Source organism: Saccopteryx bilineata, chromosome 1, assembly GCF_036850765.1.
Source record: "Saccopteryx bilineata isolate mSacBil1 chromosome 1, mSacBil1_pri_phased_curated, whole genome shotgun sequence".
Classification (NCBI taxonomy): domain Eukaryota; kingdom Metazoa; phylum Chordata; class Mammalia; order Chiroptera; family Emballonuridae; genus Saccopteryx; species Saccopteryx bilineata.
The window spans coordinates 180,917,127-180,930,796 of record NC_089490.1 but is presented as its reverse complement, the minus strand read 5'-3'; the positions used below and the strand labels follow the sequence as shown (position 1 = coordinate 180,930,796).

At 36.5% G+C, this 13,670-nt stretch overlaps 1 protein-coding gene across 3 annotated transcripts in view; it reads left to right on the top strand.

Annotated features, from left to right (window-relative positions):
* MND1 (meiotic nuclear divisions 1) overlaps positions 1-12,970 on the top strand; it is a 58,285-nt gene extending 45,315 nt beyond the window's left edge. For all 3 annotated transcript variants that reach the window (XM_066253454.1, XM_066253453.1, XM_066253455.1), the window contains 4 exons: positions 346-420; positions 3,380-3,494; positions 8,210-8,254; positions 12,736-12,970. In XM_066253454.1, coding sequence (XP_066109551.1) covers positions 346-420; positions 3,380-3,494; positions 8,210-8,254; positions 12,736-12,842 — 342 coding nt within the window. In that variant the 3' untranslated portion in view covers positions 12,843-12,970. The remainder of the gene's footprint in view (positions 1-345; positions 421-3,379; positions 3,495-8,209; positions 8,255-12,735) is intronic.
* The last annotated feature ends 700 nt before the right edge of the window (positions 12,971-13,670 follow it).

Genomic DNA, 13,670 nt, shown 5'->3' with positions numbered 1-13,670 from the left:
TGATATAGAACAGATTTTGAATTTTCAAATTCAGTTTTAAATAATATACCTCAAGTTATTTGGGATAGGGGTGGGGAACCTGATAAATGAAGATTAGAAGATTAGAAAAGACCAATAGCTTATTATTCATTTTCTGAATAAGATAGCAAGAAATAAACATTTTTTTCAGTCCTAATGCTTCATCGTACTTCATTTTCTTCAAATTAGAGTAGTTCCCAATGCAGTCTTTGACCTTTTTATTACATTGATTTGGGCAGAAGACAGATCTCATTTTGTCTTTTTGACTCATAAACTTCGTTTAACAAGTTATCTTAGCAAGTCATTTTATTTGTTTTACTTCTATAGTTATCTGAGGGAAACCAAAAGTATGCAAACCTGCAGAAAAGCATCGAGAAAGCTAAAATTGGCCGGCATGAAACAGTAAGTTTGTATCTGCAGATTCTTTAATGTTGATTTCTGAATAGAAGAATAAGGACATAGAGCTTCCTGCCAGGAGTGTGCCATTTCTACCAGAAGAGGCGTGAGTCACAGCAAAGGGCAGGGACATTTGACCTGGCAGGATTCACTAATTGTGAATCTAGGGTTATTATTATTTTATTGTGTTGTATATGGCAGCATAGCATAGAAGCATAAACTCTGGAGCCAGACTGCCTGGGTTTGAAAGTCTCCTAAAACTCTCTGTTCTTGGTTTTCTCAGTTGTAAAAAGGGAATAATAAAACTACCTCATTGGGTAATTGTGTTGGTTAAATTAATATTGGCAAAGCACTTTGAAGAGAACCTGGCATAAGGTAAGCCCTATATAAATGTTTATATATGTTTTTAAGAGTCTTATTTTTTAAGTCTTGGCATAGAACAAATTGAAAACTATCAATATAATATCCTTGTGGCCTTGTAATATTTTTAAATTATTTAAATGAGTATTGACTTACTATTTTATTTTTTAAAGTGCAGTGTTCGCTAAAGTATTGTGTTAGAGGTTTTTAAAAATCACCCTCTAGGTTCATCATTATCAGGTACAGATTTTTGACTTGAGAAAATATTGAAGATCAACACGAACCACTTAAGCATTCCATCTAGGCTTCTATTTGTCCCACTTCATTGTGAAAGAGACTCAAACTTGTCACATTGTAGAAAAGAATGCATTTCAGGTTTACAGTGGCTTTATGCTTCTCAAAGTTATTTCACATACCTCGTTTCATGTGAATAGTCACAGGAATTAGAGAATGGTAATTTCTGAAGGACCTTCAAGGGAAGGTAAGTTCTGGTTATCACCTGAACCTGTTGTTTATTCTTCAGTTGACAGTAGCAATTACCACTGCTTTATTTGATTCTTTTTTTCTTTAACATTGGCAATAACTGTACGTTATAGAAACACCTACAGCTAATAATGACCCATGCACACAAGTTATCGGCCAGTCTGTTGAGTATTACCCAGTCCACTGGAACCATTGCAACTAGGAAAACAACAGAAGCAAGCCTAGTTGGTACCTGCAGCTATCAGAAGAATATAGTGGTCAGAAAGGCTCCTGAGAAAGATGCACTCTTTTGTTCATCCTGAACTCACTAGTCAGGATTTTTCAGAAATATGTAGCCCCATCTATTAGATATCATTTATGGTGATGATGCGGACGATGGGGAGGAGGAAGAAATAGCTAGCATAAATATTCTGCTTAACATGAGACAGGCAGGTACTGTTCCCAGTGTCTTTTATATCTTTATTGAACTTTACCTGTAGTTCAAGGAGGTAGTTACTATTACTATCTCTATTTTAGTGAAAGCACAATGAGGTTAACTAATTCGGCACAAATCTCAGTGCTAGTAGCAGACTGAGGTGGCTCCCAGTTCAGGGTCTGAAAGCCATCATTACATTCACACAGATGTTTACTTCTCTGCTTCTTCTGTCTGTACTAACTTTTTCTCCTCTCATTTTTCATTGTGGAGCATGTATAATTTGGGTATGGGTGGCAAATAATGACCATCCTATAGTGTAGTTATTTTTAAATCTCTCCTAAGCTGTTCTAATATGGTATATGCTAATCATGTATAACTATTTATACTTAAAATTAAATACTGTTAATTCAGCCTCATGTTACCAATAGCCACATTTCATGTACTTGGTAGCCGCATGTGGCCAATATTTTCCGTATTGGCGAACACAGATTGAGAACATGCCTATCACTGCAGAGTCCTGTTGGGCTGTGCTGCTTCAGAGCAGGCTGCTTTCTACATGCTTGTCTTGTACAAATGCTGGCAAAGGCCTTTCTTCACTTGGGAACCAAAGAGAACAGGAAGGCAAAGGCAGAAAAATACAAGTACATAAATACTGTACAAACTAGCAAGGAACCTTAAAGCAGCATGAACTAGTTGGTTTTGGCTCAGACTTATCCTATAATTCTGTACCATAATCTTTGCCAGTATTTGATTTTTATTTGGACTTACTTTTCAAATTTCAGTATGAACTGAATTGAATACTGATAAGCACCACGACTTCTACCTCTTAGTGAGAAGGATGGCTAGAAATTTTAATTGGCATTTATTAGGTCACATTGTGTTTATAAGCTTTATTCTTGTTAGCTTTATTATTTTTTTCCATTGATTTGAGAGAGAGAGAGGAAGGGGGAGAAAAAAGTTGTTTTTTATTTAGTTGTACACTCATTGGTTACTTCTCATATGTACCCTGACCAAGGATTGAACCTGTGACCTCAGCGCTCCAGGACAGTGTTCTACATTGAATAAACTGGCCAGGGTTCATTTTGGTTTAGCTTTAATGGAGACCACAAACTACAATTCCATTATTTCTTCTATCTTTAAATATATTTAAAGGTTAATCATCCTTAAAGTTTAAAAAATTGTCTAGAACACTTTTAAGGAAAGTTATATAACAATTGATGCTACCCTAAATATTATATATATATATATATATATATAGACACAATCTTGTGAAACTAAGCAGTGATATACCTTTTTTACCTAACAAAAGATGGCATTGTCTTTGAGTTCATGCATAATCGGTGACCTCTTATCTATTCATGAGCATTTTGTTTTACCTGTTCTCATTCCCCTAGTCCAGCAGTTCTCAACCTGTGGGTCGCGACCCCGGCGGGGGTCGAATGACCCAAACACAGGGGTCGCGACCCACAGGTTGAAAACCGCTGCCCTAGTCAATCTACATAAAGGATGCTTGAGATGTCAGGGAAAAGTGATAATGATAATTGAGTTTGTTCTTATGCTGTAAATATTTTTAGGTGTATTTATAATGTTGAAACCTAATGTACATCAATTATAGGAAATTAAATGAAAATTTCTATAAAATGTATAACCTTATAATATATGGCATTTTGTTTGCTTTAATTCTACATAAAACTATTTTAAATTTAGGAAGAGCGGACCAGGCTAGCAAAAGAGCTTTCTTCACTTCAAGAACAAAGGAAACAATTAAAGGCAGAAGTAGAAAAATACAAAGAATGTGACCCGCAAGTTGTGGAAGAAATACGTAAGTTTGTGTCACATATCCATATTGAGGATTTTAACTTTGCTAATGAAAGAGACTTTGCACTTCTGGTTGCCTAGGAACCTTCATGTATATGAGAAAAGAAAGCTATTACTAGTATTAATGTTGCATTAAAATTTTCTTTAAGTAGACTTAATGTCAAAGCATTGAATAGCGATAACTAAAATTAAAAGCATTTCAAAAGTAAGGAAGTTAGGTAGGGTAAAGGGATAAAAATGTAAAATATAAGCTTAGGAAACTAAAGATTCAGAGAAGAAGCTAAGTTGACCCCAAGTACCGTGACTCTAGAAAGAAATCCACCATTATCTTCTAGGAAAAATGATACCAAAATATAAGTGTTTTCAAGTTATAGAAAATCGGTCTGTGTATTGACTTGCTTTTTATAGAAATATGAATATTTAAAGAAATGAAAAGGTGTATTGTAAAGACATTGCATTTAGATGCTAAGGAAAATACAACTTTCTTCACATTTTTCTGTCTTAGCCTGTCTTTTTATTTAAGGAACTTTACTGTGAAACTGTTAGAAAAACTAACATTATATGATGTGATTGAAGGCTTCAGGAGAAACTGAAAATATTTGGCACTTTAAAATTAACCTGGAAATAGTTTGATTTAAGTTATCCTTGATGGTATTCTTTACAATTTAAAAGACTCTGAGCAAATCAGTTAGTGTAATCTAAAGTCAAACTTAATTTTAGCCTGGCCTGTGGTGGCGCAATGGATAAAGCATTGACCTGGAACACTGAGGCCACTGGCTTGAAACCCTGGGTTCATCTGATCCAGGCACATACAGGAGTTGATGCTTCCTGCTCCTTTCCCTCTTTACACTCTCTCTCTCTCTTGACTTTCTAAAATGAATAAATGAAATATCTAAAAAACACAAATGAACTTTAAAGATGGGTCCCCACTCTGCACAGTGCCAGGAGGCACACTCCCATACATGTATATAGCCTAGACCAGTGGTAGTCAACCTTGTCCCTACTGCCCACTCGTGGACGTTCCAGCTTTCATGGTGGGTGGTAGCAGAGCAACCAAAGTATAAATAAAAAGATAGATTTAGGCCCTGGCCGGTTGGCTCAGCGGTAGAGCGTCGGCCTGGCGTGCAGGGGACCCGGGTTCGATTCCCGGCCAGGGCACACAGGAGAGGCGCCCATCTGCTTCTCCACCCCTCCCCCTCTCCTTCCTCTCTGTCTCTCTCTTCTCCTCCCGCAGCCGAGGCTCCATTGGAGCAAAGATGGCCCGGGCGCTGGGGATGGCTCTATGGCTTTTGTCTCAGGCGCTAGAATGGCTCTGGATGCAACAGAGCGGTGCCCCAGAGGGGCAGAACATCACCCCCTGGTGGGCATGCCGGGTGGATCCCGGTCGGGCGCATGCGGGAGTCTGTCTGACTGCCTCCCTGTTTCCAGCTTCGGAAAAATGAAAAAAAAAAAAAAGATTTAACTATAATAAGTTGTTTTATAAAGATTTATTCTGCCAAACTTAGTGAAAATCCGACATAAAGTACTTGGTAAGTAATTATTATTATATGCTTTAACTTGCTGTAACTCTGCTTTATAAATTTTATAAAGTAAAGTTACTTCCCTACTTTATAAATCACCATTACTGTGGAACCGGTGGGCGATTAGAAAATTTTACTACTAACAGAGATACAAAAGTGGGTGGTAGGTATAAAAAGGTTGACTACCCCTGGCCTAGATGGTTCTGGGTATTGGCTCTGGTTCCACTCATTACCCAGGGTGACTTTCAAAGGTGGAGGCGGAAGAACCCCCTGACTAGTCATTTTCTGTAAATTAAGTTTTTGGAGAGACATGTTAGCTCTTTCATGCCACCCACAGATTTATTTCATTTATCATCCTGCAGAAGAAAGTGCTAATCAGATTGCTACAAAATTAGCTATGTTAATCTATTTTAAAGTTTTAACTATTATCAAATGACCTCAGTGACTACAAGCACATCAGAGAACAGGGGAGAGGTAGGGCGTTACTACCAGGAAGCTAGGTCTGCTTTTGCTTCACCTTTAAAAGAAAACACAGACTGCGTGGTAAGAAGGACATCAGATGTTGTATGTCTTGTCTAGAGCAGCTTCTCAAGAAAGAGAACTTTAGGAACAGTTTTCTTATCCAGATTTTATAACTTCCCCTGGTTTATTTTCAGAATCGATATGGCTGTGCCCTCTAGCAGTTCATCCTGAGAATTCTCTTTTCACACAGCAAAACAGTAACCAGATCTGATCCTTCATTTGTTACTCCTGCTTGCCTCTGCCTTGCTTCCTGATTTCAGTTTTGTGTAATTCTTGGACATTGTCCTTGGAGTACCAACTGTTGGTCTACCTGTTTCATTCTTTTTTCTGTCAAGGACCCGCAGCTCTTAGCCATCCCCAGCCAAGGCTTCCGCTTTCCCACTCTGTGGTCCCCCTTGTATTGCCACAGCTGGTTAGATGACCCTGACTTATATCTTTTCTACTTATGACCTCCCATTTTTACAGTACTTTTCATAATTTTGATTTGGTCTATCCTCTCCAGAATGACCAAAACACTTATTTAGGCTTACACAACTGCTCTGACATATACTGCTGATAATTGGAAGGCAGTGGATCATCTTGAGCTGCAGAAAAGCAACAGGGATAGAGAACTGTGCCAGGCTGATTCATGAAGTGGGAAAACTTGTATTTCAGGCATGTGGTTTCAGATGTTACCATTCCTTGTACCCCTGACTCAAGCAGCAGTTTTGGCAAGTGCATCACTTCTTAAAATAAAAAATAAAACTTGAAGAAGTTTCAGGGTATATAGAGGGTGATGGATTTCTGGAGAATAGAAAACATAGTTGAGGAAGAAGTTGTAAATAATTTTGTACTGGCTGCCTGAATTCTGCTCTTTATCTTAACCCTTGAATTTAAAACTTGGTCATTTGTTTCTCAGCCAAGGAAAACATACCAATGTGAATGAGCATTATGGGCCTGAGGTCTAATTGAATAAGAAGAAAATGTTTTTTGATTTAGCGTGAGTTAAGAGACTTTTTCATTTTTCATCAACACTAGTCCTAGATTATCTTTTAATATTTATTCATGCAGCTACATAAGATGGATCTATATTTGGATTTTATGTAATTTGTAATGATGAATCTGTTATATATGTGTTAATTTTTGACATTTTCACATTGTACATTTCTGATCTTAATAGGGGAGTGAGTGGATAAGTCCTTCCAGGATTTGTGCTGTTTGTTTCCTCCATTTAAAAATATTATCTATTTTCATAGAACACATTAATTATAGACCGGGATTGATTCCCAGTCAGGGCACACAGAAGTGACCATCTGCTTCTCCACCCTTCTTCCTTCTCTCTCCCTTTCCTTCTCCCTCTCATTCGCTCTTTCTCTCTTCTCTTCCCACAGCCATGGCTCAATTGGTTGAGCGAGTTGGTCTCAGAAGCTGAGGATGGCTCTGTGGCCTCTTCCTTAGACGCCAAAAAAATGGTTCTGTTGCCGAGCAATGGAGCAACGGTCCAGATGGGCAGAGCATCACCCCCTAGTGGACTTGCATGGTGGATCCCAGTCAGGGTGCATGCCGGAGTTTGTCTCTCTGCCCTCCCTCCCCTCCTCTTACTAAAATAAAAAATAATAAAAAAAAAACCCATAAGAGCAAAACCAGATACCAAAACCAGACAAAGACTTTGTAAGAAAAGTAAACTATAGATAAGTATTGCTTCTGAATATAGATTTAAGAATTCTCAACAAAATACTAGCAAATCAAATCCAGCAGTATATAAAAAGGACTACACACCTTGATTAACTGACATTTATTCCAGGCATGCAAGGTTGGTTCAACATACAGAAATCCATCAAATACAACATATTTATAGAATAAAGTTGGAAGAACACCACATAATTGTCTCAATAAACCAAAAAAAGTATTTGAAAAATATCTAACACCCTTTCACAATAAAACCGCTCAGCAAACTAGGAACAGAAGCGAGCTCTCTCAATCTAGGATGTCTACAAAAAATCCATAGCTAATATCATACTGAATGGCAAAAGGCTATATGCTTACCCCAAGACTCTCCACTCTCATTACTTCTATTCAACATCATACTGGAAGTTCAAGCCAGAGCAATTAGGTGAAAGAAGTAAATGGCATCCATGTTGAAAAGTGAAAGTATCGCTATTTGTAGTTGCCGTGATCTTAGAGAGCCCTAAACAATCCACCAAAACAAAATGAAATAAAACAAAACTATTAGTGCTAATAAGTGAGGTCATCAGATTGCAACATCAAAATCGATATACAAAGTATTATTTGTATTTTATATACTAAAAATGAGAAGTCTGAAGTGAAATTACGAAAAATTCCATTACAATAGCAGCAAAACGAATAAAACACCCGGGAATAAAATTAATCAGAGAAGTGTATGACATACTGAAAACTACAAAACATTGAATGAAATTAGCAACCTATGTAAATAGAAAGACATCCTATGTTCATGGAGTGGAAGATCTAATATTGTTAAGATGGAAATAAATACTCCCCAATTGATATATAGGTTCATTGTGAAATCTTATCAAAAATTCAACTGCTCTTTTCAGATGATGATGAGAGGGTCCTAAAATTCATATAAAAATTCAAGGAACCCAGAATAGCCAAAAGAATCTTGAGGGAAAAAAACAAAGTTGGAAGGCTCATATATATATTTCTTCTCTTTTTTCAGGTCAAGCAAATAAAGTAGCCAAAGAAGCTGCTAACAGATGGACTGGTATGTATCATAATGGCACTGCTAAATAATAGTTAGAATTCTTCACTACTCATTAAGATATTGAAAGCAGACACTATTGAGCCTGGTTTTGTTCAAGGAAAGACATTTCTGGAAGTGCATATATTTAAGCAGGTTTTTATATATTAAATCATTGTAGTAAAGTTTTTTTAAAAAATATCTTATTATGAGTCATTTTCTAAAGTATAAGATACTTTTGAAAAACCAGTAATTGCTTTACAGTTTAACTTTTGTGTAACTTTCCCCAGATACGTCATTTAGACTAATCACTTAACCTTCATATGACTTTAAGAGTTTCATGGAATCCGAAAGATTTGACTTCTTGCTAATAATAATAACAGCTAACATTTGGTGAGGGCTGACTGGGAGCCAGGCATTATAAAGAGTGTCTGTGGCATTCTCATTTTATCTCTACAACAATCTTGTGAGGTAGATAGGATTATTATCCCTAATTTTAGAGATGAAACACAGACCTGCAGGAGCCCATGGCCACACTGGTGCTAGGCAGTAGAACAAATATAAGCATCCAGCTTTTCGGAATTCAGAGTCCAAGCTCTTAACACTACATGATACTGTCTTCTCTATTTACCTGCCTTCTTGTAAATGCCTCATTCATCCATTTGCCAATGGATATATCCTCTGGTCTACATCAGAGATATTCTAAAGAATGGGAATTTATAAGGCATTCCTATGTGCCTTATTAGAAGACAGCTGATAAATAATTGCTGTGAATTATATACAAGTATGATTAGTATTGTTAAAACCTGTCTGAAAATTACACTGAGATTTTTTCAGTATTTAATTATAAAATAATGGTAATTGAACTGTTCCATCCTGGTAAGAGTCTAGAATGCCTTCACCTGTATTACTCATCCTGGTTCCATTTCTGTGGGGGAGGATGGACAAGACTGTGTTAATGCAGGGATCAGAAAGCGCAAAGTGACCACCAGAAGTCAGAGGTGATAGTCACGGGAAGAAAGAGATTTGCGCCAGGCTTTCCTGACTCTGTGTCCAGGCCTCTATTTCTCATATTTAGAATCATTTTTTTCTTTTCTATTTTAGAATTAAGTAGACTGATAAAATCAATGTAATTGGCCTTTGGTTCTTGTAAAATTGCAATCTTATTACAAAGTTATTTCCTAAATAATGTAATAATGCTTCACTGGTGAGAACAGAGAGGGGTAAAACGGCCAACAAACATTAAAGAAAAGAGAATAATGAAGTATGTCCAATAAAGTCTAAATAAATAATATATACAGTGCTATATGGGTTTGTAAGATACAAAATTTTGAGTGAGAAAAAATAGCAAGTGGATTTTTAGGTTAAAAATAAAATAAGAATGACAAAGAGATTTCTCCCAGTAGTTCTCAGTGAAGCAGTTCAGCAAACAGTAGGAACAGGCAGCCTGTGTGTACAGTGAGAACTCGGCTCTGAAAGGAGTCCAGGCTGTGCCCCTTACTTGCTCTCTGACTTACGGAACTTTTTGGAACCCTCTTCCTCATCTGTTCAATGTTGTTAATATATACCTCATATTTTGGGAGGATTAAATAAGACAGTTGGTAAGCCATTTAACACAACATTAGACACAAATCAATATATTCCCCTTTTCCTTTCCTCCTCTTAAAAAATGTTTTCATGATTTCCAGTTAATCACAAACTTACAGAATTATAACTTAAAAATATTTTTGAACAACTTTTCTCTCCCTATGTTATTAGGTGAGAAAGAACCGGGAACTTTTAAAATCATGTAGGAAGGAAGATATTTTTAGAAGAGCAGGAACAGCTGTTAGGAACCATATTTCCATTTGAGGTTATAACACTCTCCTTTCAACATAAAAGTGTTATGAAAAGATCATGGAGTTAAAACAAATTGCACTTCAGGAAATCTCTCAGGCTTCAAAACAAACAAAAAGAAAACATCAATAATACAACCAAAGATTGTTATGTAATTATTAGTTAAGGTTTGATTTCTTTTTACTTAAAAAAATCCCTAAAATGTACTGTATGTAGAGTTGAGAATATTGACTGTTCAGTAATTCAGTGTTTCAGTTTTATGGAATGAGAGATTACCTCAGGGTACAAATAGAATTAGAAATATCACATTTAAATGTTTTGTGATAGTAAATATACTTTAAATGTGATTTAATAAATTATATCATCCAACATCTTGTTTAATAATTAAGCTGGTAGAGTTTCTGTGACTTTGTATGAGAGGCATCTTAGCGAGTGGGAGGATGTGGTGAGCCCTGACATGGACTCATGCATCTCTAGCGCCCCTCCTACTCCTGTGAGTATGCCAGCGTATGAATTAACAGGAATTCTACCAGTCTTAATAAGGCCATTTCTTTAAAAAAACAATACAAAACATTGTTTTAAAGTCCATTTATAAAAATTTCCACATAACAGGGAAATTATTGGACATTATTGGTATTACTTCTGATCATATTCCAAATAACAATTTATATATTGCTTTTGCTTTAATTCCTAAGGTAAAGCTCCACTATTCTGCCTCCTAATCATTACAACTTTTCTTCCCTGCTCCTTTCTTCCCAGCATAATTATTATAATTCAGTGTTTACATTATTGACTGGCTAAGAATATTTACATTATTAAATTATGTAATGATGTATTATTGTAACCCTATACTGCATTTTTATTTCCTTGAATTAATAATTGACTTTGTCTGCATAGGTTTCCATGTCTTTATTGCTAATTCAACCCCAAACTCTACTAGATGCATCAGTGTCTTCATATGCTCAGACATATCAGTTGTTCATAACTTTCATCCACCTTCTTGAAGAAGTTGTTTCTGTTTTGTACCATTTGGACTTCTGGCTTTCTGTAGCTGGTCCACAGCTAGAAGTTCCTTTCACCATCATCCTGGGGTTATTGCCTCTCCCCTGTGTTGGGTGTCCTGATTTTCCACTTCCCTATATAGCATGTCTTTCTTAGATTCAGTCCTTTATTCGTGTAGATCGCATCCTGGAGTAGCTTCCTCTCGTGCCGTGCAGTGATTTGGAAATAACTGTCTCTCTGCATCGCAGCCACTAATATAGCCCTTTCCTCCAGACAGAGAGCTCCCGCTTCAGGAAGCACTTTTCTTGCCTTGTCTTTGGAGGAGGGGGAACATCTTTCTCTTGCTTGCCCAGGCTGCTTCACCATCTGTAGGTTTCTTTGATCCTGGCCTACGCTCTTCACTCACTCTTTTTGGGTGTGCCATCTGTTTTCTGCTGCAGTCTGCGATCTAAGTGTTTTTAAACAGAGGAAATGTATTTTCTCACAGTCCTGGAAGCTGGAAGTCAAGATCAAAGTAAGGGCAGGCTTGGCTCTTTCTGAGGCCTCTCTCCTGGCATGTAGATGATCACTTTCTCACAGTGTCTGCACGTGGTCTTCCCTCTGTGTGTTGGTGTCCTTGGAATCAAACTTCTTAAAAAATTTTATAGTTATCAAACTCCATATATTAATTTGCTAAGGATACCATAACAAAATACTTCAGACTGGGTGTGGTTTAAACGAAAATTATTTATTTTCTTAAAGTTCTGGAGGCTGGAAGTTAAAAATCATGGTGTCGGCAACTTTGGTTTCTTGTAAGGCCTCTCTCTCTTTGGCTTGTACATGGCCACTTTCTCGTGTGTCCTCACGTGGTCTGTCCACATTGCCTTTTCTTAGAAGGACACCAGTCAGGTTGGAATAGGACACTTAATCACTTAATTAAAGGTCAATCACAGATCTTCTGAAACTTTTCACTAAAACGTGTCTTTCCTTCCATTGATATGATAATAAAATGAGTAAAAATGGTTAAGTGCAAAGACGCCCTTCTGGATGATTAGACGTTGCAATTGCTTTTGTTTTTTTTCTTTTATACTTGGATGAAGATTTGACCATACATCTTTGTACACAATTTGTTTTATTTTCTTAGGATCAATTCCTCTCAGTAGATATAGCACTTTCTCAGTGGTGAAATGCATTTTAAATTCCCCTAGAGGATTACAAGGAGACAGCTGTTCCTATCTTAGTCTTTAGAGAGGGGACCCACTTTCTCTCCTCCTGACCTTCTCCCTCACACTGGCCTGGTTGTCTGGAAGCCATTACTTTCTGTCGGAGGGCAGGAGAAGGTCTGGAGAAAATATGTACCCTTCGGGAAGTGGGAGCCACTCGAACTCCTTGGGTGACAGAGTCCTGACCGCTGCTGTGGAACTTTTCCTGTCTATGGCTCATTCTTGTCAGGTATTCTTCATTGGCACCTAATTTACTGGATTTTTAAGTATGAGATCTGTTTATTCAAAATATTCATGAAATATTCTCTTCTCAATGGCTAATTGCCATTATGCCATTACTCTTGAAAATACAGAAACCTCCTTATTTTGATACTTCTGAAAGTAAAAACAATGGATATAATTATATTTGAAATATTTTATGGTAGTGTTTTGAAATATCAGAAATGTTTTTTATTTTCTTTATAGATAACATATTTGCAATAAAATCTTGGGCCAAAAGAAAATTTGGGTTTGAAGAAAATAAAATTGATAAACATTTTGGGATTCCAGAAGACTTTGACTACATAGACTGAAGTGTTCGGGGTCGGTGAAGGATCTGTGTGCGTGTGAACATGTAAATTTTTATATTACCCAACCAAATGTATAGAATTGTCATTCACTGTAATTGTGATGATCATTTCATTCATTTTAAATAAAGTATAAGGTGTAGATGTTCTTCCCACTTTTTGTTTGATAGGAAGCAGGATGATAGCAGGGTTCCCACAGTGCTCATCAAAGTAGGATGTGCAAGTACAGCCATCTACCGCAGGTCCATAGGTGATTTTTGAGAGATCAAAGCCATCATGACTTGGTAACATTTTTTAGTTTTATTCATATTAAATATTAACTAAGGGTACCTTTAAATGTTCTGTTATACACATGTACTCTCACACATAAATACTTGGAAATAACCTTTAAAACCCTTGTGGCTGCTTTAATGTTCTTAATATTTAGTGGAAAATGTGTGTGATTAATTCTTAGTATACTGCATCATATTTTCAAATTTCCCACAGAAAAAAAATAGAGAAAGTTGCTGTTCCTCAAATTTAGAGTTAGGTAGCTATTCCTCAGACATGAAAACTACTTTCGTTTGAATTTTTGGTGACTTTCTGTTGTAAAGAACAAGCATATGGCCCTTTGTCCTGATTTATACACTTTTTATAAGATGATATAGTGGTATTAGTATATTACATATGCCCTGAATTTGGGGATTTTTTAAACTATCTAAAAGCAGGTTAAAAATAATGTGGGTCATATATATATATATAAAAGATATATATATATATCTTTTTCCAGTGTAGCTTAGCATTCAGAGTATTTGCAGGCACTCAAAGATAAACAAACAAAATCAAAATCACATG